The 26,320-nt window shown below is 42.6% G+C and overlaps 1 protein-coding gene across 2 annotated transcripts; it reads left to right on the forward strand.

Annotated features, from left to right (window-relative positions):
• Positions 1-26,110, forward strand: LOC110219928 (uncharacterized). Of its 2 annotated transcripts, XM_021003678.2 has the most exons (3): positions 1-192; positions 7,063-7,136; positions 18,175-26,110. In XM_021003678.2, the coding sequence occupies exon 3, from the start codon at positions 18,458-18,460 to the stop codon at positions 19,187-19,189; it is 732 nt and encodes a 243-aa protein (XP_020859337.1). In that variant the 5' UTR covers positions 1-192; positions 7,063-7,136; positions 18,175-18,457; the 3' UTR covers positions 19,190-26,110. The 2 variants fall into 2 exon arrangements, 1 of the variants encoding a protein (XP_020859337.1); XR_013482643.1 differs by lacking the exons at positions 7,063-7,136; positions 18,175-26,110 and adding an exon at positions 1,461-4,107 and having other exon boundaries at positions 28-192.
• The last annotated feature ends 210 nt before the right edge of the window (positions 26,111-26,320 follow it).

Raw genomic sequence — 26,320 nt, forward strand, 5'->3', positions numbered from 1 at the left:
AGCAAGAGAGGAGGGAGAGGAAGGGGAGGAAGGGGTGGGTCTAAGATGATCTTATGACCTTGGGGGAGGCTTCCCTGTCTTCACCTACCTGGGCAGGAGAGCAGAGAACAAGTGAAGTAACCCTCCCGGACCGCCAAGCCTAGGCGTCGGTGCAGGGCACGGACCAGGGCAGAGCGCCCCAGCAGACCCCAGGTAAACCCCTGTATTAGATTAGGAAAAGGTTTTGTCGCTTGATGAGGGGAGAGTTTCCTTTGATGTTACTTTTTTTTTAAACCTGTGTGAAAGTCTATGAAGAATCCAGGTGAGCCGGTTCTCCTAGACCCTAGTTCTGTCCCTCCCAAGGAAGAGATCTTTTGACTTGAGCAACTGGCCACTAGGTGGGGAGAGCCTGCCTGCTCTGCTTGCCTTCTCAGGAGCCAGGTGCCCATGCCCTGCCTTTCCAATTGGCGTGGCCCATTCAACGGCTGGACCTCGGGGCCCTGCTTTCCTCTTAGCCCCACACCCTGCCTTCTGACACTGAGATTCAGCGGACAGGGGACTGATCCCTGTCAAGCCTGGGGCCTTTTAGACCATAAACCTCTTCCCCAGGAGCTCCATTCTCACTTCATCTGGGCCAGCACCCCTTTATTCCCCTTCCCTTACAACTGTCACCTCCCGCCTTCACCCTGCCCGGGAATTCAGACCTTTCTGCCACCGATGAGAATTTCCTGGCCTTTCTTCTCTCCCTTTGCCTTATTCCTCCCAAACCTTTTCTTCCTCAGGAGGACCTCCTTTCTGTCTGCCCCTTCTTGCTCTCCTATCCAATCCCCTTTTCTCCCACACATACATTCCTGTCCTCTCTATAATCTGGACCCCAAAGATGGCCACCCTAACTGTAAGCTCTTTCCACCAAGGAATCCCTTGACATCTGGTTTTATCTTCAGTCCTGACTTATCAGACCTCAACTCCAAAGGGTCCTTCCCCCTGCCCACGTTGGAGTTAATGTGTAGGGTATGTGTGTCCACATGCATAGATGTGGCTGTTAGGGATTGGTGCTACAAGGTTTCACACTGAGAGGGGATACTGGACTGGAATTACATCTACTTCCCTAAATATTACTAATCTAGGGAAAATTTCTTGATTCAAGCCTCTGTTCTCATCTTTTAACAGGGAAGGGGGCTCTAAGTTATATATACAAAGGTCTGGCTCACTTCCTACCAAATACCAGTTCCACCAACACTGTCACATATAGCAAATAATAAATAAGCCAATTTATCCAGGCCAGTAGCAAACAAATCAGAAGAGATGTGTGGATCAGAGTTTACTAGATGACATGCAGGGTGAACTTGCCCACTGGGTGTAGGATATTTCAGCTGAACTCTTAAAACCCAGAGGTCTCTAGTTTGGTAAGCTAAGAATAGAGACGTGATTAAGGCATTAGCTCTTATACATGTTCTCTTCTTCCCAATCTTTCCCACCAGGGATCTCTTCTTGATCTGGCACCTCATGTGTTCTCTCTCAAAAGTGGAAGTGAAAAGAACTAGGATCTCTCCTCTCTCAAACTCTTGCTAACTCCAGTGCTCACCCAAGCATGGAATAATGAATATCTACAAGTGAGGACAAGCTTATGCAAATGAGCTTGAGCCGCTGGTTACATTCCTCCTCTGGGACAAAACTTTTTGTAGTCCTATGCAAAAAATCATCTGAGACAAGCTTGAACCTGTAACTCCGCAGTATAGACACTGAACCAGCACTTTCCAACAAGGTTGATTTTTCTAGCATCCCACGTAATGGACCTGAGATACTATCAAAACTAAAAACAGATGGGCACTAACAATGCATGCAGTTGAGTATCACCTGAGAGGTGTTACAGAGACAACATGCCTGGCTACGTGGAGGTCCTAACGCATCACATTTCAAAAGTACGACTACAATACGCAACAATCAGTTGTAAAGTAAAGCGTGACTCACTAGCAAGACAAAGCAAGCTGGGTGAAACATAGCATGCCATCAGAAGGCCAAAACTAAAAATACAGGACAACCATTAACATATGTGCAAAACAATAGATGTCGTTATAGCATTAACATAATATAAAATATAATCCTATGAACATAACAGCAACATAAGGATATTCAAAAGTGCAGAAATTCACATGTGCAGCCATAAACATGCAACTACAGGCAAGACACATTTCAAAAGGTCATTGTCACTATTGTTCTTCAGTCATGTCAGACTCTTTGTGACCCCATTTGGGGTTTTCTTGGCATAGATACTGGAGTGGTTTACTATTTCCTTCCCTGGTTCATTTTACAGATGAGGAAACTGAGGCAGGGTTAAGTGACTTGGCTGAGATCACACAGCTAGCAAGTGTGTGAGGCTGGATTTGAACTCAGGTCTTCCTGATTCCAGGCTCAGCACTCTCCATTTTGCCACCTATCTGCCCCCATTATCACTAAAGGGTAACTCCTTCTTTAGGGTTCCTTCTACAATTGTAACTTCAGTGACTCATCTGTTGGGCCTAGTTCCTTTGTCACTGACTGATCCTATGCTCCCATACCCATAGTAGTAATTAGTATGGACTGACCAATAGGATCTTTATAGACTTGTTCGTCTACACCAGGGCTGGCAGCACTATCAGTGATGTTTGTGCTCTCTGGGTCAAATCTGGACCCTGGGTAGGGACAGCTAGGTGGTGCAGTGGATAGAGCTCTGGCCTTGGAGTCAGGAGGACCCGAGTTCAAATGTGGTTTCAGGCACATGACACTGTGTGACCCTAGGCAAGCCACTTAACACTGATTGCCTCACCAAAAAGAAAAAAAAATATATATATATATATCTTGACCCTGGGAATCTCTGTAGCAGTTTGGAGTCAGGAAATTAGTTGCCTCTGTGTTCAGGTCTTCTGCTTTGTAGTATTATGCAGTTCCCTTCCCAGAATGCATCACTTTCAGCACCCATCACTTTGCACAGTTGGTGGGTAGTTTCTTTTCCTCAGTTTTTGTGAGTGTCATTAGCGCTCTTCGCCTACTCATTGGAAAGTGCAATTAATTCTCCTCTGGGCAATAGGTGGTTGAAGTGAATACTCCTGATAGGATCCATTTTATTCCCTGGAGCTACTTTGTAAACAGGCATGATGTCCACTCTTTCTACAGTTTGATGTGGCTTAGCTTTCCATCAGTCATCGACCTTAATGACAACAATTGAATGACAGCTTTTTGAGAAAGAACTGTTTCCTCGTCTTGAAGGTCTTCACACCATCCTCGAGCATTAGGATGTCTTTTGTTTCTGTCCCTGTTTTTTTGAACAGAAGAGGTGGCTGGTTAGTAGGCATCTCTTAGCTTCTTCTTCAACTGCAATACGGATTATACTTCATCTGAGTTACCAAAACACGAGTCACAAGGCAGGTGTACTCCTTACCCAAACGTGAGCTTGGCACCAAAGGTACAAACCTTATCTAAGCAGATTTGAAAGGACTGAAAGAAGTTACCAACTCCATGAGATGGCAACTATTAAAGTCATGAGACTGAAAAAACGAGAAGATATGAGGTATTTAAATTAACTAACCTGGAAAACATCAAGGTGACATAATTCAAGAATGAATAGACTGGAAGCAGCTAGGTGGTACAGTGGCTAGAAGGAGGAGTCAGGAGGACCTGAGTTCAAATGGAGCCTCAAACACTTACTAGCTGTGTGACCCTGTTCAAGTCACTTAACTCCAATTGCCCCCCCAAAAAAACAAGCAAACAGAAAAGAATGAATGGACTGTCTGAAGTCAATGACTTAAAAAAAGGTCTAAACATCACATTTCAAAAAATCATGAAAGAAAACTGTCCGTATATCTTAGAACGAGACCAAAATGATCTTTTTGGAAAGGTCTCTGGTTGATCTCCATCACATAGCTCTTGGTTTTAGATACTGTGTGCCATGTTAAGTAAAGGACCATTTATTCCCATGCTTTCTCCTGTTTTTAACAGAAAAATTTGTTGACTTTGGCCAAAAGTATGTCAAGATAAGTTCCAAATGGGTACAGGATTTACAGCAAATTAGTAGAGTATGCAAAAAATTACTGTCAGATCTATGGATAGAAGAAGAGTTCATGACTAAATAAAAGATATAAAGGGTCACAAGAGGTAAAATGGATAATTTTGATTATATAAAAAATGTTAAAGTACGTGTAAAACCAATGCAGCTAAAGTTAGAAGAAAAAAAGCAGAAAACTGGGGAAAAAAAGCTTTGTAAGCAAGTTTCTCTGATAAAGACATCATTTCTTTTTTTTAATATAAGTTTATTTATTTTTAGTTTTCAACATTTACTTCCATAACATTTTGAATTCCAAATTTTCACCACATCTCGCCCCTTGCCCCACCCCAAGATGGCATGCATTCTGAATATCCCTTCCCCTAGTCTGCCCTCCCTTCTATCTCTCTCTGCCTTCTCTTATCTCCTTCCCCTTCTACTTTCCTGTAGGTCAGGATAGATTTCTGTACCTCATTTCTTGTATTTCTTATTTCTCAGTTGCATGTGAAAAAAAAAATTTAAACATGTGCTTTTAAAACTTTGGGTTCCAAATTTTCTCCCTTCCTCCCTCCCCACCCCACCCTCTTTGAAAAGGCAAGCAATATAATATAGGTTATACATGTGCAGTTATGCAAAACACTTCCATAGTAGACATATTGTGAAAAACTAACTCTATTTCCCTTAATCCTATCCTGCCCTCCCATTTATTCTGTTCTTTCTTTTGACCCTGTCCGTCCTCTTTCCCTTTCTGCCCTTTCCCAATCTGCCCTCCTCTCTATCATCCCCCTGCTCTCTTGTCCCCTTCTCCCCCTGTTTTCCTGTAGGGTAAGACAAATTTCCATACCCAATGAATGTGTATCTTATTCCCTTTAAGCCAAATCCTATGAGAATAAGATTCACTCATTCCTTCTCACCTTCCCCCATTTCCCCTCCACTGTAAGAGCCTTTTCTTTTCTGTTTTTTTTTTGTGAGATAATTTACACCATTATACCTCTCCCTTTCTCCTTCTCCTAGTATAATCCTCTCTCACCCCTTAATTTTATTCTCCAGGTATCACCCCTTCATCTTCAACTCACCCTCTGACCTCTATCTATCTATCTATCTATCTATCTATCTATCTATCTATCTATCTATCTATCTATACATACATATAATTTTTCCCCTCCCACTACCCTAATACTGACAAAGGTCTCATGAGTTATAAATATCATCTTTCCATGCAGGAATATAAACAGTTCAGCCTTAATAAGTCTCTCATGATTTCTCTTTCCTGTTTACCTCTTCATGTTCCACTTGAGTCCTGTATTTGAAAGTCAAATTTTCTATTCAGCTCTGGTCTTTTCATCAAGAATGCTTGAAAGTCCTCTGTTTCACTGAATGACCATTTTTCCCCTGAAGGATTATACTCAGTTTTGCTGGGTAGGTGATCCTTGGTTGTAATCCTATCTCCTTTGCCCTTCGGCATATTATATTGCATGCCCTGCGGTCCTTTAATGTAGAAGCTGTAAAGACATCATTTCTAAAATATATAAGGAATAGGGAACTGAATCAAATTTAGAAAATATTAGTCATTCCACAACTGATAAATGGTAAAAGGCAATTTTGAGAGGAAGAAATCAAAGCTATCAATCACCTTATGAAAAAAAATGCTCCAAATCACTAATAATCAAAGAAATAAAAATTAAAAGAACTCTGAGGTTCCACCTCATACCTATCCGAGTGGCTTCGATGATTAAAAAAAAAAAGAAAATGACAAATGTAGGGGGCCAGGGAAAAATAGAAACACTAATGCGCCATTTTTTTTTTATTTTGGCAGAAGACTTTATTTATTTTGGGGGAATTTATTATTTATTTTTTGCCATTCTTTTAAGATTTTGAGTTCCAGGTTCCCTTTCTCCCTCATGGAATTTTGGGGGAAGACTTTATTTTTTGGGAGGATTTATTAATTTATTTATTTTTGCCATTCTTTTAAGATTTTGAGTTCCAAGTTCTCTTTCTCCCTCCTACCTCTCCCCTACTCGCTGAGAAGGCATGCAAAATGATATCAATTGTACATGTGAAGTCATGCAAAACATGTTTCCATATTAGCTATAATCACAAAAAAAGAGAGAAAATTATACTTCAATTTGCACTCACATCAATTCTCTCTCTGGAGGTGGATAGTATGTTTTCATCACGAGTCCTTTGGACTTGTCTTGGATCACTGTATTGATCAGAGTAGCCAAATCTTTCACAGTTGATCATCATTACAATATTGCTGTTACTACGCACAGCGATCTCTGGGTTCTTCTCACTTTACTTTGCATTGGTTCATCCAGGTCTTGCCATGTTTTCTCCTGAAACCGTCCCCCTCATCATTTCTTATAGTACAACACTACTCCATCACAATCATATGCTGCAACTCATTTAGTTATTGATGACTATCCCCTCAATTCTTTGCCACCACACAAAGAGCTGCTATAAATATTTTTGTACATATAGATCCTTTTCCTTTTTTTTTTTGATCTCTTTGAGATAACTGATATTGCTGGGTCAAAGGGCATGCACAGTTGAAAGCCCTTTGGGCATAGTTCCCAATTATTCTCCAGAATGATTGGACCAGTTCACAACTCCAACAGTTTATTAATGTACCTATTTTCCCTCATCCCTTCCAGCATTTGTGTGAGGTAGTACCTCAGAATTGTTTTAAATTGCATTCTTCTAATCAATAGTAATTTAGAGCATTTTTATGTGACTATTGATAGCTTTGATTTCTTCTGAAAACTGCTTGTTCATGTCTTCTGACCATTTATCAGTTGGGAAATGGACCTTATTTTTATAAATTTGACTCAGTTTCCAATACATTTAAGAAACTTGCTATAAAATTTTTTGGTAGTACTTCATTATCTGTAGTATCTTTTAGCAAAAATGTAATTCCCCTGATTATTTCTTTCAATTATTTTAATCAATTTTTGCTTTTGTTTTCATCATGATTGCTACTCCTACCTTCTTTACTTCAGCTGAAGCATAATAGATTTTACTCCAGTCCTTTATTTTAATTCTGTTTGTGTCTTTTTCTATTTCAGGGGTGTCTCTTGTAAACAACATATTGTTGGATTCTAACTTCTAATCCAGTCTGCTCTCCACATCTATTTTATGGGTAAGCTCATCCTATTCACATTCATAATTATGATTACCGTATATTTCCTTCCATCCTGTTTTCTTCTGTTTATTCTTCTCTCTTTCTTTCTTTCTCTCTTTTCTATCACTCCTCAAAAGTCTGTTTTGATTCCGGCCACTGCCTTCTTTCATCTGCCCTCTACTTTGTCACCTCTCCCATATTTATTATTCCCTTCCCCTCCTATTTCTTCATTGAGTAAGATAGATTTCTATATCTAACTCAGTGTGTATATAGTCAACCCTCTTTGAACCAATTCCAGTGACAGTGAGGTTCAAGCACTGCCCACTTCTCCCCACCAATTCCCCTTCCACTATAAAAGTTATTCTTTTCATACCTCTTTTATGTAAGGAAACTGTTCCTCATTCTACCTCTCCCTTCCCCCTTCCCTCAATGCATCCCTTTTTCTCATCCCTTCACTTTTTTTGAGGGGGGAGATCATCCCAAAATAATTAACTCATGCCCATGCCTTCTAAATAGATTCCTTCTAACTGCCCTAATAATGATAACATTCTTAGGAGTTGCATGAATCATCTTCCCATATAGGAATGTCAGCAGTTTAACTTTACTGAGTGTCTTTCACATTTACCTTTTTATGCTTCTCTTGAGTATTGTGTTTAAATGTCAGATTTCCTATTCAACTCTGGTGTTTTCATCAGGAATGCTTGAAAAATCTTCTGTTTCATTAAATTTTCACTTTTCCCCCCCTGAAGGATTATATTGTTTTTCTGAGTAATTTATCCTTGGTTGTAATCTTAGCTCATTTGCATTCTGGAATGTCATACTCTAAGCCCTTCGCTCCTTTAAAATGGAAGCCACTAAATCTTGAGTGATCCTGACTCTGGCTCCATGATATTTGAATTGTTTCTGTCTAGCTGCTTTTTTTCTCCTTGTATTTTTCCAGTATTTTCTCCTTGACTTGGGAGCTCTGGAATTTGGCTATAATATTCCTGGCAGTTTTCATTTTGGAATCTCTTTCAGGGGGTGAATGGTGGATTCTTTCAATTTCTATTTTATCCTCTGGATTCAAGGTATTGGGGTACTGCCCCCCCCCCAGAGTCCTTTAACTATGCATATCCTTTGACCTAGAAGTATGGCTATTAGATCTATACCCCATAGAGATAGAAGAGAGGAAGAGGGCTTACATACAAAAACATTTATAGCAGCTCTTTTTGTGGTAGGAAAGAATTGCAAACTGAGAGGATGCCCATCAATTGGGGAATAGCTGAACAAGTTACAGTATATGAATGAGATGGAATAATATTTTGCTGTAAGAAATCATCAAGGGGATGGTTTCAGGAAAACCTGGGAAGGTCTGTATGAACTGATGCAAAGTGAAGTGAGGAGAACCAGGAGAATAATTTATTTAGTAACAGCAGTAATGGAAAAGATAATTGACTTTGACAGACTTAGTAACTCTGATCAACACAACGACCAATCGTAGTTCCAGAGGACTGGCTGCAGAACATGCTATCCACCTTCAGATAAAACTGATGTACTCAAGAGGGCAGATTGAAGCATATTCTGCTTCCTTGTCTTTCTTTCTTTCTTTCTTTCTTTCTTTCTTTCTTTCTTTCTTTCTTTCTTTCTTTCTTTCTTTCTTTCTTTCTTTTTTTCTTTCTTTTTTTTTTTTAAACTCAGTAACCACTCTTCCTTTCAGGCTCATATTATTCATATTTACCATCCAGTCAAAATCTTAGTAGCTATTTTCTAAAGACCTCTCAGACACTCCTCTTTTTTTCTCAAGATGCTCGTTACTGAAAGATACCAGTACCAATCTTTCTGTCCTCCCCAACTCCTGCCCCCATACTGGGGGATCTCACTTCAACCCCACACAAAGATAGTCATAACCTTGATCTTGGCATCACCCACAAATGCACCACCTCTGTGTTCAAGAATTCCAAAATCTCCTTAGCTAGCCACAATCAATTAACTTTTCGCCTCTCCCTCTGCCTTCCCTTACAAAACCCTAATCTTCATCCATATGGTGATCTTCAATCCCTTGAATTCTCAATTGTCATAGGCCATCTCCCCTGCACTAGCCACTCTCTCTTCTTACCATATTGACCCTTTGCTGAACCAATTCAACTCTACAGTGTTCCCTGTTGGTGGAGTGTATGGTGTGTTCAAGGAGGATTAGCACCTCTGGTATAAAGGCTTGCCAAGCCCTTTTCAAGGCTGCTCATTCACCCTTAGTGTCTACCTTCACCCAACTCTCACCTGGGGCTCCAAGAAGCTGCTAGCATGCACGGCAGCCACACCCCAGTACACTGTCTTGGCAGACAGCTTAAACCAGTTTGAGGGTAACCCCAGCCCTCAAACTTGTCGATGAGTTAGGTAGAAGCATGAGAAGACTTCCCCCAGCAGAAATGGTAGAATAATTTGCTCAACGGTCATGAAGGCCCCAGAAGCAGGTGCTGAGGAACACTTAGTCCTTGGTCAGGCTTTGAAGATGCCAAGGTCATCCGCTGCATCCTAGGCCATCACCAGTCATCCTGACTTTTGTCTATCACTGGACCCCAGTGACTCTGGAAGAGAGGCGGATGACTTTGTGCACACTAAACCCAATTCACCCAGAAGTCAAGACATCTCCCCCTGATGTCATTGGGCCTCTTCAGAAATGAAGGACAAACAAGACATCGCTAATTAGATGTCCTATAAACATCTTAAACGCTGAACTTACTATCTTTTCCTCTAAGCCCTCTCCTCTTTGCTAAATTCACCGTTATTGTTAAGGGCACCACCATCCTCCCAGTCCCTCAGGCTCACAACCTCGGAATTCCCCTGGACTTGTCATCTCCCCCGCCCCCACATCCAATATGTGCCAAGACCTGTCAATTTCACCTCCGCAGTATCTCCCCAGTGTGCCCCCTTCTCTCCTCTGACACTGTCCCCACCGTGGTGCAGGCCGTCATCACCTCTCACAATAACGTGTGCATGTGTGTGTGTGTGGGGGGGCGTTCCTTCCTGCTTCTCTCCCCACTCTTGCCCACCCTCCATTTAGCCTCTAAAGTGACTTTCCTCTAGCACAGGTCTGATGTCACCCCGCCCGCCCCCCCCCCCCGCTCTGTGTTCATAACCAGCTCCCAGCCCCTCACCACCCCCTGGGCGTCCCCCGAACAAGACCCTCCATCTCCTGGCTCTGGCCATTCTGACCATCCCCCACGCCTGGAATGCTCTCCCTCCCCTGCTCCGACCACTGACGCCCCTGGCTTCAGTCCCAACTAAATTCCCCCTTCCGGGAAGCCTTCCCAAGCCCCTCCGATCCCAGGACTTTGTCTGTTCATCATGGTTACAGGGTGCTTTGTCTGTACTGGTGTGCCAGCGTCTCTCCCATTAGATTGTATGCTTCTTGAGGTCGGGATTCCAAAGGCTTAGCGCTAGCCCACCACATAGTAGGCGCCTGTGGTCTGGATTTAACTCCCCTCCACCCCGGCTTGGACCCCACCTCCTAATTGCTCTCATAAGGGGCAATACTGAGTAACGGAGGTTTTGAGCACGCGCACTCTCAGGAGCCCTACAACTCCCAGAAGGCAATACGCGGTGTGCTCAGACCAATAGCCACAGAGCTCTGTTTTCTCTCCTTCCCAACTCGGGCTGATGCGGAGCATGTGTACTCTTCTGCCCTCCTTTGCACTACAGCTCCCAGGATGCTCCGCGCGGAGCTACTTCCTATTCCGGCGGCTGTCTCCACGTGGGTGGCTGGGTCGAGTCCCCGCTATTCCCAGTGCACTCCCAGGAGCTGCGCCCCCCAGTGGCCGGCGGCCGGTGTGCCCGGCGACTGCTGGTGCTCTGCCCTAACCCCGGCTTTGTCTCCCCGGGCAGCCAGTTCCAGGGACTCGTCCTGTCCTGGGGCAGAGGGGCCGGGCACGGTGGGTCGTGTCTGAGTCCAGCCTGGACGAGGGCCGCACCTGTTCATCCCAGACCCTGGCCTGGAGGGAGGGATGAGATGGGGCGGAGAGGGCGAAAGGAGAGGGCGTGCCCCCTCTGGCTTCCATCTCCAGCCTCCACGCAGTTGCCTCTAATGTCTCCTCCCTCATCCAAGCCTCTCCCGCGCCTCATTTCCCTCCCAGCCCAGTGTCAGCTCCTTCTTCCCCAGGAAGCCTTCACTCATGCGCATCGGTGGCACGTTTTTGTCTTTATTCCATCTCCAAGACCTGCACATAGTGCCAGGCTTACAGTAGGTGATCAATACATCCTTCTTGACTCAGCCTCTGCATGCAGTCATTCTGCAGGGAGGCCGCTTCTCTGTGCCCCAGCGCAGGCCCTTCCACAGCTCCCTTTCTCTCACCAGCTCCCCTCGCCCAAGAGGAGTGAGCCTTCCAGCCCAGCAGGAATGACTTCCCAGATGTTTCCGAGTGGCCACTGCCTGTTGCTTCAGCCACGCTCACCCCAAAGGCCCCTGAATCCTGCAGGCAAACAGGTGGAGTGACTTGCCCACACAGCTAGTGAGTGTCTGGGGCCGCATTTGAACTCAGGTCTTCCTGCCCCCCAGGCCCCGCACTCTATCCGGTGTGCCACATAGCTGACCCTGTAAATGTGAACTATTATTATTATTGTTAAAGTTAAACTTTGGGGGTTCTAAAGAAAGAAGTCCTTCATTGTGGTTCTCCATAGTGGAATGTTTCTGTCGCTCTAGAAGTGTGCAGTTAGGAACACTTTACCCGGGACTGTACTGCTTCATTGAGCCGCCTCAACGAAGACACCGTCCTTTAAAACAGGATGGAGATATCTTTGTCTGCATTCTTGTGGTTGTGCAAGTGGGCTTCGTAACTGGTCAACAAGGAGCAAATGTCACGTGAAAGTTTGAGACCCATTAAAAAGGCCTACTCTAAGAACCTATCTTATAATTATCTAATTATAGGATTTCTGTGAAATGCCAAACTGATTAATGCTGATTGGAGTAGAGTAGAGGTCCAAATGAATCATCTCTCACGCTGACCCCCTGTGTGGAGACATGGATTGGACTCCCAGACTAACCGTCTGACCATCAACGCACCAAAAAGGCTTGGTTCACTTTCCTCCTCCCTGAAGTGGGTATGATAACTCTTTGCACCTGAGATTTCTAGCCAGAAGGGTTCATTTCATCCACATCCTCATTTTATTCACGAGGAATCGATCCAGGTCAAGAGATACCCAAAGTCACCCAAGGAATGAATAGCAGAGCCCAGATTGGATCTTGGGTCCTCTGGCTTCAAATCTGGTGCTTTTTAACCACAGCCTGGGCCTTCCATGCACAGAGTCTCTATGTTGACATGAGTCAGTAGCTGTTGCAGACTGAGCCATCGCAGGTGATTAAGAGATATTTTCCCTGGAATACTCCAAAGGACAGCCTCCTATTGTACATCTCCTCCAAGGCCACTGTGAGTCCAGTGCAGAGGGCTGGGTTTGGAGTCCAAGGATCTGGGTTCAAATCCCAGCCCTGATGTAAAGTACCTCTGTGACCTCGGACAAGTCATGTAACTTCTACAGACCTTAGGTTCCTGGCTTATAAAATGAGGTGGTTGTGCTAGATGGCCTCTGAAATCCCTTCCAATTAAAAATCAATGATCTTGTGACCTCAGGTGTGCCAGGTTTGTATTTAGAGCATCTCATGGCAAAAGCTTGCATTTCCAGTTAAATGAAGAACTTGATGGGAAGCTTGAAGCCCTCTAGAAATGCTCCATCTTACTATATGACCTTGGACAAGTCACCTATCCACTTTGGGGCTGTTTCAACATTGGTAAAGCTAGTGTTGGACTAGATGAGTGGAAGGTCTTGCCCTGAATTTAAGATCATATAAATCTTTGAGAAGGGGGTGATATGAGTGGGTTTTGAGGTTTGGAATAAAGAAGAATACCCTATAGAGAATGAATCGCTTTTCAGTGAAGCCTTTCCTGGTCCCTCCGGTTTAGCATTAGGGTCTTCCTTACAAAACCTCTTTGTGTCAATTTTGTCTATATTTTGAACATATCTATAAATGTATGTGTTTCTGCTTTGGCTGGGTCCTCCGGGTCAAGGAGAGGTTCACCTTCATGTTGTAATCTCCAGCACCTGACACAGAGCCTGCTATAGCCCTGGCCCTTGAAATGATGCTTATTGATTGATGGGTGAATGAACTGGTGGTAATGCACATGAAAAGTACATGATGTACACGATATATACATATATACATATATGTACTTCATGTAGATTATATACACACATGCATCTATACGTGTACACATATACATAGTCACAAGAGTACTGCAAACATCTTCACATATAAGAAATAAAATATTATAATTGGTCTTTAATCTTTGCCTTATATTTCTCCTAGATGTTATATGTTGAATTTTCCCTTAAGTTCTGGGGTTTTTGTCACAAAACCTGAAAATCTTTCAGTTCATTAAATTTCCATTTTTTTTCCCCATTCAGGATTATACTTAACTTTGCTGGGTAAGTTACCTTTGTTGTAACCCCAGCTCTTTTGCTTTATGGAATATAGTATTCCAAGACTTGTGGTCCTTCAGTGTGGTAGCTGCTAGGTCTTATGTAATCATTATTGTAGCTCAGTGGTATTTAAATTATTTTTTTCCTGTTGCTTCCAACATTTTTTCCTTAACCTGGCAACTTTGAAACTTGGCTATGATATTCCTGTCACTTTTCCTCCTGGGACCTCTTTCAGGTGGTGATCAGTGGATTTTTTATTTGCCTTCTTGTTCTAGACCTTCAGGGCAATTTTCCTTGATAATTTCTTGTAACATTGAATCAAGATTCTTTTTTGTGATTTTCAAGTAGTCCAACTGTTCTTGTATTATTTCTCCTTGATCTGTTCTCCAAATCGGTTGTTCTTCTGATGAGGTCTTTTACTTTCTCTTCTATTTTTTCATCATTTTGACTTTGTTTTATTATTTCTGGGTGTCTTAGAGTGTCATTAGCTTCCCTTTGCCCAATTCTAGTTTTCAAGGAATCATTTTCTTCCTTAAGTTTTTGACTTTCTTAAGGACTTAAGGGTTGATGTTCTTTTCCTAATTTTCTTGATTTTCTGGGATTGCTCTTATCTTTTTTCCCTAATATTTCCTCGATTCTCAAGTTTGATTTTTAAAGTCCTTTTTAAGTTCTTCAAATAACTCTTTATGTGCTTGGAACCATTTGATTTTTCTCATTGAAAAAGGAATGGCTTTTTAAACTCCATGATCTTCCTCTGAATATGAACCCAGATCTTCTCTATCCCCATAGTAATTATCTATGGTTGGGTTCTTTCTCCTTTGCTTACTCATTCATTTGTTTGTTTAGTTTTTAGTGGCTATTAGTATAATCAAGTTGTAATCCTGAGGTATGAGGAAGGTGCCCCAAGCCTGAGGTCCTTATTACTGTTATTTCCTATCTTGGGGCCCCACCTTGGGCTCTCCTCTCCAATCCTAAGCCACGGCACACTGTCCCACAAATGGTCTCACTCCCTGCAGTCCCTCCAGTGACTACAAACTACAGCTGTTCTTTCTGCCTTGGAACTGAACCCAGGGACTCTGCTCTCCTGTAAGTGCCCACAGCCAACAAGGTCCCTGCCTATGTAGCCCGGGATGTATCTGGTCAGCACAGTTGTGCTTGGAGTCCCAAAACAGTGGAAGGTCCTTCAGTCTTCTACTCAGCAGGTCAGACCCCTACACTGTGTTTGAGATGAAAGTGTCTAAGGTGGAGGCTGCCTCTCCACCCCGCTGTGCCCAGGCCTGGTTGTTTGTTGATTCTACAGAGAGGGCCTGGATGTGTTTGCACTTCATTTGCAGGCTGAACCTCTGCCCCTGGGTCTTTCCTGGTATCTTCTCAAATTGTCTTAGAAGGGCAACTGCTTTACCACATAATTATTTCTGCGGCTCTGAGGTGATGTTTTGTCTCTTTTTGTAGAGAAAATTTGGAGAGCCAAAAGTTTTCTGAGCTACTCTGTTGTCTTCCCAGAATCCTCTCTCACAATATATCATTACAGTGGAAAATGTACAGGATTGACAGTCAGAGGTTCTGGATTAAAATCTCAGTTGTGAGGTTTATGCCCTCTGTGACCTGGGGGAAGTCATGTAACCTATATAGGGCTGAAGCTCCTCATTTTTATGTATTTATTTACTCATTCATTTATCTATCTATCTATCTATCTATCTATCTATCTATCTATCTATCTGTTTATTTTATTTATTTATTTATTTTTTGTGAGGGCAATTGGGGTTAAGTGACTTGCCCAGAGTCACACAGCTAGTGAGTGTTATGTGTCTGAGGCCACATTTGAACTCAGATCCTCCTGAATCCAGGGCCAGTGCTCTATCCACTGCACCACCTAGCTGCCCCAAGCTCCTCATTTTTAAGATGAAGCGGTTGGACATGATGGCTTCTGATCACCCTTCCAGCTCAAAATCTAATCTTTCGGGACCATATGTATTGGACTCATTAGCTCTGTTTCTCCTGCCATGCATTGTGTGGCCTTGGGCTATCCCCTTAACCTTATTAAGCCAAAGTTTTCTCTTGAAATGTCCATGATTTACTTCCACTTGTGCACCTTAGGCACAAAGTAGAAGCGTGTCCCTCTTCCAAATGACTGGCCTTATTTTATGGAGCTAGAAAAAAGAATAACAGAATTCCTCTGGAAGAACAAAAGGTCCAGAATATCAAGGGAATTAATGAAAAGATATGCAAGGGAAGGTGGCTTAGCTGTACCAGCTCTTAAACTGTATTATAAAGCAGCGACCAAACGACTGGCCTTCAGATCCTTGAAGACAGTCCTTATATTGCCCTGACTCTCCTCTTCTCTTCTGATGCTAATCATCTGTAGGAAATACAGCTCCTTCAAGCAGTCCTTGTTTGGCACTAACTGCAGACCCTTCACCATCCTAGTTACCCTTTTCTGTATCCTCTCTAGCTTATCATCCTTCTTAAGCTGTCCTTCACAGTCCTCCAAATGACTCCTGCCCAGGGCAGAGAACAGAGTGATTCCATGTCCTTGTTCCTGGCAGCTCTGCCCTTCTTCACAAAGCTCAAGGCTGTTAGCTTTCTTGGCCTCAGGTCATTCTGCTGACTTGTCCTTGGCCCGAAATCCATGAAAACTCCAAAATGTTCTACAGATAAACCGCTAACTATGCTCCTTTCAGCTGGTACTTGTGAAACCAATATTTTGTTCCCAAGCATAATACTTCACACTTATCCCTGCTAAATGTCCTCTTATTTGATTCAGCCTGAGGATTTTTGACATCATGATTATGTCCTCCATTGTGTTAGCTTTCCCTCCCAACTTATTAGTGTCCACAAATTTGATGAACTGGGTATCTATGCCTTGATAGCACAGGACCAAGCCTAGGTGTTCCTGGGGGTTATGTCATTGAAGACTTCCTGTCCCAGTCATATAGAACTTCTGAAATCTGTTTTCTTTTGTTTTAATTTCATCCATCCAATCAGGTCTGATCCCATTTAATTGTGTTGTGTTCTAATATACATTTTCCCATCTTCTCCACAATAAGCATATGAGGTACTTTATCAAAACCTTTCCTAAAACCCAGTTAAATTTTACATACGTTTTCTTCATCTCCCAGCTTGGAACCCCATTAAAAAGGTCTAGTCCAATCTTCTACTCAGTGCAAGAGTCCTCATTGTAATCACCACCTAAACATTATTTAATCACTGCTTGTTTATTTCTGAATCTGAAGACCTTGCTCCATTGTGATAAGGCAACACAATATTGATTGAGTTCTGCTAATTTTTGGTGAGACTTTGGGAAAATTATTACTCTCTTTGAACCTCAGTTTTCTCATTTGGCAGATTTCATAACTGACCTTCCTGCCTCCCAAAGGTGTTATAAGGGTGACTGTAAAAGCCTTTGATAACCCATAAATGACTATACAAGGATAAGATGGTGGAATTATTTGTATTTCCCCTTTTTGCTTGATAATAATATTTCTTTTTGGAGAAGAAATGTTTGCAGTAGAAGAGCATGGAGGTGGGAGGGTTTTCTCATTTCAAAATTTTTTTCAGATCAAGGGTCTAGGCCTGAAACCAAGGAGTCATCTTCAGAGGTGGCCATTCTTGTTGAACCTTAATCCCAAAAAGAATGTGCAAGGGACTTCCTTTTGTCTCTAACTTGAGAAAAGCCTTGGGGTGTGATGACAAGTAATGGAGGCAACATAAAAATGAGGAGAATTGTTCTAAGTATAAAATACCGAAAGAAAAATTCCCAATAAAGTGAGAGGCCATGGGGGCAGTAAAATACGGCAGATCCTTGAGTCTATGTTCAGTCCTTTTCCCCACAGAGAGAACTTGTAGGGAAGAGTCTCCACTGGAGCCACTAGGCGGCGCAGTGGATAGAGCTCTGGCCTTGGAGTCAGGAGGACCTGAGTTTAAATGTGACCTTAGACATTTGAAACTTACTAGCTATGTGACCCTGGGCAAGTCACTTAACCCCAATTTCCTCACCACAAAAAAAAAGTCTCCATAAAATGTGGTTCACATAAAGTTAGACCAAATTCAGACCAAAGCAACTGTAACAGGATCTAATCAAATAATTTATTTGCTTACTAAAATAAATGTGGAAAATTGTTCAGTTATTAATTTAACCTTCTTGAATATCAAAGCAATAATAATAATAATGATAGTTATTATTTATGTGGCATCTATGTGCCAGGCACTGTATAAATACTTTAAAGTATTATCTCATTTGATTCTTATACCAATGAAGATAGTTACTAATATTTTCCAATTTTACAGATAAGGAAGGAGGCAAATAGAGGTTAAGTGACTTGTCCAGGGTCACACAGCTAGTTAAGTATCTGAAGCCGGATTTCAACTTGGGTCTTCCTCACTCCAGCCCCAGCACTGTATCCACTGTACCATCAACTTGCCTATATCCTGGTGAAAATCATAGTTAAAATGTAAAGAAATCTCATGAATGTAATAAATGTCAGAAAGCTTTCTTCAAGAGCATAAGATTTATTGAACATCAGAAAATTCCTAATATAGACAAAGCTTGTGAATATGATCAGTAAGATAAGGCTTTCAGTCACCAGTCATCCTTTTCTTCTCCTCACAGAATTCTTATTGGGCAGAAACCTCCTGAAGTTCTTGCCAGGGGGGAGACCGTCGGGGCAAATGCAGAGCTTACAGAGTATCAGAAAAATTGTTATGGAAAATGAACGTTAGGAATGTGGAAAGGCTTTCCACAGGACTGTTCTTATTCAACATGTGAGAATTCATACTGGTGAGAAACCTTCTCTTTGTCAGGAATGTGGAATGGCCTTCTGCCAGAAGAACGTCTGACTAGACATCACATTTATCATACCGGTGAGTAACCTTCAGTCTGTCAGGAATGTGGAATGGCCTTCTGCCAGAAAGGATGTCTGACTAGACATCACATTTGTCATACCGGTGAGAAACCTTCAGTCTGTCAGGAATGCGGAATGGCCTTCTGCCAGAAAGGACGTCTGACTAGACATCACATTTGTCATACTGGTGAGAAACCTTCAGTCTGTCAGGAATGCGGAATGGCCTTCTGCCAGAAAGGACGTCTGACTAGACATCACATTTGTCATACTGGTGAGAAACCTTCAGTCTGCCAGGAATGTGGAATGGCCTTCTGCCAGAAAGGACGTCTGACTAGACATCACATTTGTCATACTGGTGAGAAACCTTCAGTCTGTCAGGAATGTGGAATGGCCTTCTGCCAGAAAGGACGTCTGACTAGACATCACATTTGCCATACTGGTGAGAAACCTTCAGTCTGTCAGGAATGTGGAATGGCCTTCTGCCAGAAAGGACGTCTGATTAGACATCACATTTGCCATACTGGTGAGAAACCTTCAGTCTGCCAGGAATGTGGAATGGCCTTCTGCCAGAAAGGACGTCTGACCAGACATCACATTTGTCATACTGGTGAGAAACCTTCAGTCTGTCAGGAATGTGGAATGGCCTTCTGCCAGAAAGGACGTCTGACCAGACATCACATTTGTCATACTGGTGAGAAACCTTCAGTCTGTCAGGAATGTGGAATGGCCTTCTGCCAGAAAGGACGTCTGACTAGACATCACATTTGTCATACTGGTGAGTAACCTTCAGTCTGTCAGGAATGTGGAATGGCCTTCTGCCAGAAAGGACGTCTGACCAGACATCACATTTGTCATACGGGTGAGAAACCTTCAGTCTGTCAGGAATGTGGAATGGCCTTCTGCCAGTCAGGACACCTAATTCAACATCAGAAATATCATATTAGAGAGAAACTTTATGAATGTCATGAGTGTTGAAAGGCAAAACCACAGGAAGGTAACGCTTATTCAACATCAGAGAATTCTTACTGGAAATAAATCTTTTAAATGCTATGAATGTGGGCAAACCTCTCCCTAGAGGTCAACTGTTACTCAACATTGGAGAATTCATACTGGTGAAAATCCTTATCAGTGTCAAAAATGTGGGATGGCCTTCCACCAGAGTGGACACTTAACATCACCTAAGTCATACTGGAGAGAAACCTTATAAATATCCAGAAAGTGGGAAAGCCTTCCCCTGGCACTCAACTCTTGTTCAACATCAGAAAATTCATACTAGTGAGAAGCATTGTGAATGTACTGACTGTGAAAAGGCCTTCTCTGAGAGGTCATAGTTGAATCGTCATATGAGAATCCATATGGGAGAGAAACCTTTTGCATGCCCTCAATGTGGAAAGGCCCTCTACTTCAAGACTGCACTTATGCATCATGAGAGAATTCATACTGGAGAGAAAACTTATAAAGGCCATAAATGTGGGAAGGCCTTACCCTGGAAGACAGATCTTATTCAACATGTGAAAATTCATTCTGGAGAGAAACCATATGTATGTCTGAATGTGGGAAGGCCTTCCACACGAAATGAGCATGAGAAAATTCATACTGGAGAGAAACTTTATGGAAGATGTTACTCAACACATGAGAACTCATACCTGAAACCGTGTGAATGTCTTGAATGTGGGAAGGCCTTCAGCCAGAGTGGGTCCTTGACTTGACATCAAACAATTCATAGTGGATAGAAACTTTATGAATATAATGAATGTGGAAAGTTCTTCAACCAGAGCATACGATGTCCTGGACATTAGACAATCTATTCTACAGAAAAGCTTTGTGCATTTGATCTTCAAAGTTAGAAAGTACCTCAGGGACCTTCATACATGAAAAAGGTTTTTCTCTACCACACACCTGACAAATGATCACCGAGGCTGTGCTGTAAAGCAACCAATGAGAGGAAAATCCACTACTAGCCATTCCACTTTGGGGTAGTTCTAGGGATTTCATCAGGCATTAATTTGTCTCTTTCCAAGTTGTGCTCATTCCTCTCTCGTTTTGTCTGCTGCTGCCAAACAGAGCATCTTTAATTCTGCCCCATCACATCTCTTTAAGTAGTCATCAATAAACATTTATTAAGCACCTGCTGTGTGCCAGGAACTGTGCTAAGTGCAGGGGATACAAAAAAAGGCAAAAAATGGTCCTTGCTGTCAAAGAGCTTACAATTTAACAAAAGAGACAGCAAGCAAGCAAATATGTAGAAACAAATTATGTATAGGATAGATAGGAAATCGGAAGGAAGGCATTAGATTTAAGAGGGGTTGGGAAGGGCTTCTTGTAAAAGGTGGGGTTTTAATTAGGACTTCAAGGAAGCCAGGGAAGCCAGTAGGTAGAAATGAAGGAAAGAATTCCAGGGATGAAGGGCATCCAGAGAAAATGCCCAGAGCCAAGAAATAGAGCATCTTATTCATGGAACAAAAAGGAAGCCAATGTCAGTAGATCTGAAGAGTACCTGACAGGAGGTAAGGTATAAGAAGACTAGAAAAGTAGGAAGGGGGCAAAGTTGGATTGTGTATTTGCTCATGGAGGTGATAGGGAACTTCTGGAGTTTGTTGAGTGGAGATTGACACAGTTGGACTTAAATACTTGAAGATACTATTATGTCCTTCTAAGAGCCTTGTCTTTTCGAGGACAAAGATCTTCTAATTTTTTAACCATTTTTCCACATCTGGAGCTTTAGGCCTTAAACCCAAATCACTATAAGTCCCAGCCCAAATCTCACTTGATCATTGTTTGAGCTCTGATGGCTCATGTAAATAGCAATTATTTCTATTTTGGCCAGAAATCCTGAGGGTCTTCCCCTCCCAGGTTGATTTTTTTTTTTGACTAGGTAAAAGAGACCTTTTTTTGCCTAATTTCTTACCTAGCCTTAATGAGCATTGCCTCAGTCAAACTGAGGCCTTAGCTTAAAAAGAGCAAGGTCTCTCATTGCATCTAGGACCATCTTCAGTCATTCCGACCTATATCCTGCTGCTGGAACCTAATGGCTCCGGAGGAGAGAGTGAGGCTGGTGACTTGGCACAGCCCTGCCTCACTTAAATCCAATTCACTTGCAAGTCATGACACTACCTTCCTGATGTCATGGTCCTCTTTGAGAACAAAGGACAAACAATGAATAAATGAAGATAATAAGATTAACTCCATAATATTGGAACTGATTTTCATCCATGAAACAAATTACTGAAAGACCAAATTGAAGAGGCCATGTCAGGTCTGTCTTATTTGGGTTGATTCTTATTGGCATTGCTTACGGAATCTCTGCAGGTGACTTGGAAGTAGGGAAGTGGATGTGCTGGGAGGAGCCCCCCTTCAGAATGACCTTGGAGATGAGGCCTATTTCAGTGTCTCCAAAGAAAATGTATCTAAGGACTAGATGGCTCTATAAGACAGCTAAGACTTAAGGTGAAATAAGTCAATTAAAAAGACATTTGGAATGGGTTCCCAAGAACAAAGAGGCAGCTAGGTGATGCAGTAGGTAGAGCATAGGGTCTGCGGTCAAGGATCTGTTTTCAAATCCGGCCTTAGACATTCATGAACTGTGTGACCCCAGGCAGGTCACTTAACCCCTATTGTCTCAGTTCCTCATCTGTAAAATGGGAACACACCGGAAAAGGAAATGGCAAACCACTCTAGTATCTTTGCCATGGACTTTCACACAGAGTCAGACAGCACCGATCGACTGAACATCCAAGAGCAAGCTGGTTCAAGGAGACTTTATGTTTTTTAATATTGATAATGATTCCATCACTCTCATTTTCCTCTTGTATCCAGTGTTTTCCAATATTCATGTCTGCCTGTAAGAAGGTATTCCCAAGTCAAGTTGCTAATAATATGCTCAGGGCTAATAGATTTATGAGTGATCAAAGAGGGTTACTGCTGACCTAGCCATGATCACGATTTCTTTTTATTCCTCCTACAAGTTTTGGTTCACTAAAAGTCTGTCACTGTTAACCTCACCTGACCAAAACCTGTCCCACGGGATGTAAAAGTTTGCTTATAGCCTTAGACAGTCCTAAGACCAGAAGCTAGAGAAAGAATCTGATTCCTTGGTGACATATGAGTCCTTCTCAATCAGTCTATGTGAGTCCTCTAACTGGAGCTTAATCTGTAACCTGACTTAGTTTACCTAGAGTTTGTTGGAAGGTTTATTTCCTAAGGGGATGTATGAAATTATGACTCTGTTGAGCTGTTTGTTGAACTTTTATGACACTAAAGGAAGAATGGGATCATGGATCCATGTTCTCTTTAACTTTTAGAGCCTAAGAGAAATGTACAAGATTGCAATATGTAGAAGAATGATTTCTCTGTCATTCAGACATAATTTTTCCTATAACAAGCCAGGTTAGAATCCTAATGATGAAGGAAATTGTTTATTGGACTCTTGTTTTTATTCTCATCAGTATTAATCGATTCAGTGTGATTCCATAAGGGATAGTGATTGTTAGCAATTATTGGTGATATACTCATCTAATAATGCATTAAGTTGCTTTGGTCATCTAACATCAGCATAAGTTCTCATATTAATGCGTATTTTACATATATTATTGAAGGATAATTAGATAAGATAGGTTCTAGAAAGAACTTATATAAGAATATAGTAGGCCTCAAACTTTAAAACTGTAAATCTACTGTTCACCACTTATTTTTAAGTTATAAAGTTCACTTGCCTACCCACAAGAATGGTGGTGACCAAACCCAGCATGACTGGAATGTCTTGATGTGATATGGAAAGCTCCCCAACTTATTTTTGTACCTCTGGACCACATTTTCCTGCCCGACATGAGGAGGGGACTCTCTGATGGCCACTTAGTGGAGATTACCCCTGCCTTGCCCATCCTGTGACCACCCATGCTGATGCATCATTTCTGGCCCTCCTGAAAGGTCAAAATCAAGGTCTATCAACCAATGAGATTCAGTATTTCACTTTGTCTCTTCTGTATGTCTGGATATCAAGTACTATGAAAGTCAGACCTTAGGGAAATGGTGTATCTCAGGTTGTGAGGAAGATCTGAGGTCCCGTTCATTGAGGGGGTTCAGTTCCTTTAATACATGGTTGTTGGCTCAGAGCTCTGCCTCAGTGGTTTTTTCATATAGATTGAATAATTTTGGAACTCACGATGATGGTTTGGGTTTTCTTTGAGGCCTGAGCCTATACTTGAGCATAATAATAAAACCAGGTTTTTACCTCTATAATTTCTGTTATGGTAAATATATATTTGGCAACAATTACCTACCACATGAACTCAGAGACAAGCTATTTCTCCCACAATACCAAGGAATCATTTCCAAAGCTGGGTATTTTTTTTTTATCAACTCTTCCTCTCCTTTAAATGTTTGTAAGTAGTCATCTCTTGGGCTCCAAATTGAGAGGAGCCTTGAGATGCCACATCCAGGTAGGAATACAGCAGAGTGATGAGGAAAGTCATTCTCAGGGAGTCAAAATCATTGAAAGTAAAAGTCCTGTAACCCAAGCCCCAAAGCCCACTAGGATGGGACTTTCTCCTCATTGGTAGGAATCCATGCCCCCTTTCTACCTGAGGGACAGAGCAGAGCTGGGGAGAGTAGGAAAGAGGAGAGGTTCACTTTCTCATGCTCAGGACGCTTATCTTTTCAGTCTCTTGGGGCTTTGCGGTTGCATTGGGTTCTTCTGGTTTCTGGCTTTAAGAAAGAAGGTGAATGGTGCCAGCCCCACTTCAGGTTAGGGCATAAAAAGTCTTTGCAAAGAAGCTGACATGAAAGGAGCTGATGATCTTCATTATGACCCTATGCCCAGATTGGTACACTAGAGACTTGTGGGAACTTTCCCTTGGATGAGATCTGGAGTTCTCTCTCTTGGTTGGGCTGAGTTACCTCACACCCAATGGGAGAGCCATCCTCACTGTATTGCCTAGTATCTGTTCTCCTTTGTATAATGTCTGTGATTTCTCTTTTACATTGACTCGGATAAATAGGTTTCACTGGTATTGCTATGTGTCTTATCCGATTCTTTGTGACCCCATTTGGGGTTTTCTTGGCAAAGACACTGGAATGGTTTGCCATTTCTTTCTCTGTTTCATTTTACAGATGAGGAAACTGAAGCAAACAGGGTTAAGTGACTTGCCCAGGGTCACACAGCTAGTAAATGGTGTCTGAGGCTGGATTTGAACTCAGATCTTCCTGACCCCAGTCACAGAGCTCTGTCTACTGGGCCACCTACCTGCCCTGACAATATACAAACAAACAGACAAAACAATTTATATATAAGATGAATAGGAAATAATTAGCAGAAAGCATTGGAATTGAGGGGTTAAGGAAGGCTTCCAGGGACAGCTAGGTTTCCCAGTGGATAAGTGGAGAAGGGAATGGTGAAACACTTCAGTATCTTTTCCAAGAAAACCCCAAATGGGGCCAGAAGAGTTGGGACACAACTGAGCAACGTAACAAAGGAAGGATTCCTGTAGCAGGTTGATTTTATCTGGGACTTGAAGGAAGCCAGGGAAGGCAGTGGGCAGAGATAAGGAGGCACAGCATTCAGTACATGAAGGAGAGCCAGTAAAAACACCTGGGATTGGGAGGGGGGTGTCTTGTTCACGGAACAACCAGGAGGCCAGGGTCATTGCACTGAAGAATATGTTGGGGAGTAAGATGTCAGAGGGCTAGAAAGGGAGAAGGGGGCTAGTTTATAAGGGGATTGGAATGCCAAATAGAGCATTCCATGTTTGATCCTGGAGGTGATAGGGAGCCACTGGAGTGGTGTGCGTGTGTGTGTGTGTGTGTGTGTGTGTGTGTGTGAACGTGTGTATGTGGTGGTGCGTGTAGGTATGTGTGTGAGTGGGGCTGACATAAGCAGACCTGTGCTTTAGTAAAATCTCTCTAGTGGCTGAGTGGATGGTGGAAATGAAGTGGGGAAAGGCTGGAGAGAGGCAGACCCCCCCTTCCCCCAAGCAGGCTATTCCAGTAGTCTAGGCGTGAGGTGATAAGGGCCTGCACTAGGGTGGTGACAGTGACCGGGGAGAGAAGGGGGCCTACGAGAGGAATGCCGCAGAGGCGAAATGGACAGGTCTCCGTGCCATATTGGATGTGAGGGGTGAGGAATAGTGAGGAGGCCAGGATGACTCCTGGGTTCTCAGCCTGAGGCACTGTGAGGATGGTGGTGCCCCCTTCTTCTTGTTGTGGTTTGTCCTTCATTCTCAAAGAGGACACTGACATCAGGAAGGGGGTGTTATAACTCTACAGTAATAGGGAAGGTGGGAGGTGGGAGGTGGGAGAAGGGAAAGAGGGACAAAGATAGTGAGTTCTGTTTTGGATGTGTTGCGTTTTCTCAACATATCAAACTGGACATCCAGTTCAAGAAGTCTGAAAGGCAGAACAGAGATTGGGGCAGGAAAGGTTGAATTAAAAAAAAAACAGCAGAGCCTCAGTTTCCTCATCTCTAAAATGGGGGTGATGATAGCAAATACCACTCAAGGTTGTGAGTAAAAAGAGATACTCTTTGTAAAGTGCTTTGTAGACCCCACGGGGCCAAACAAAATGTTATCTCTTCTTTTTGACCCCAAGGCCTCAGTCCCCTTGTTTTCCTTGGAGCAGTTTTCTCTGCCTGTGTTTTCTTTTGTTTATGGGTTGAGAAGGAACTTTGAGCCCTTGGTGAGGCACCAGTTAAATAAACACTCAGCAAGCTGTCTTTGTTGTCTGTCTTTGGCAAACTTTGTGAAATGTTTCTTGTTTTTAAGTCTGCCTAGCAGGCTGTTTGGGACCAATTGGACATTTTGTCTGTCCGTGTGAGATTGTGTAACATCACACAACCTTGACTGGTTGGTGACTTCTAAAATCAGGCTTCAGGTCTGGTTCTGAGTCCTAATTTTCATTTATGGTTGTCTCAAATTCCTCTAC

This window comes from Phascolarctos cinereus, unplaced genomic scaffold (genome assembly GCF_003287225.1).
Source record: "Phascolarctos cinereus isolate Bilbo 61053 unplaced genomic scaffold, phaCin_HiC Scaffold_726;HRSCAF=1367, whole genome shotgun sequence".
Lineage (NCBI taxonomy): Eukaryota > Metazoa > Chordata > Mammalia > Diprotodontia > Phascolarctidae > Phascolarctos > Phascolarctos cinereus.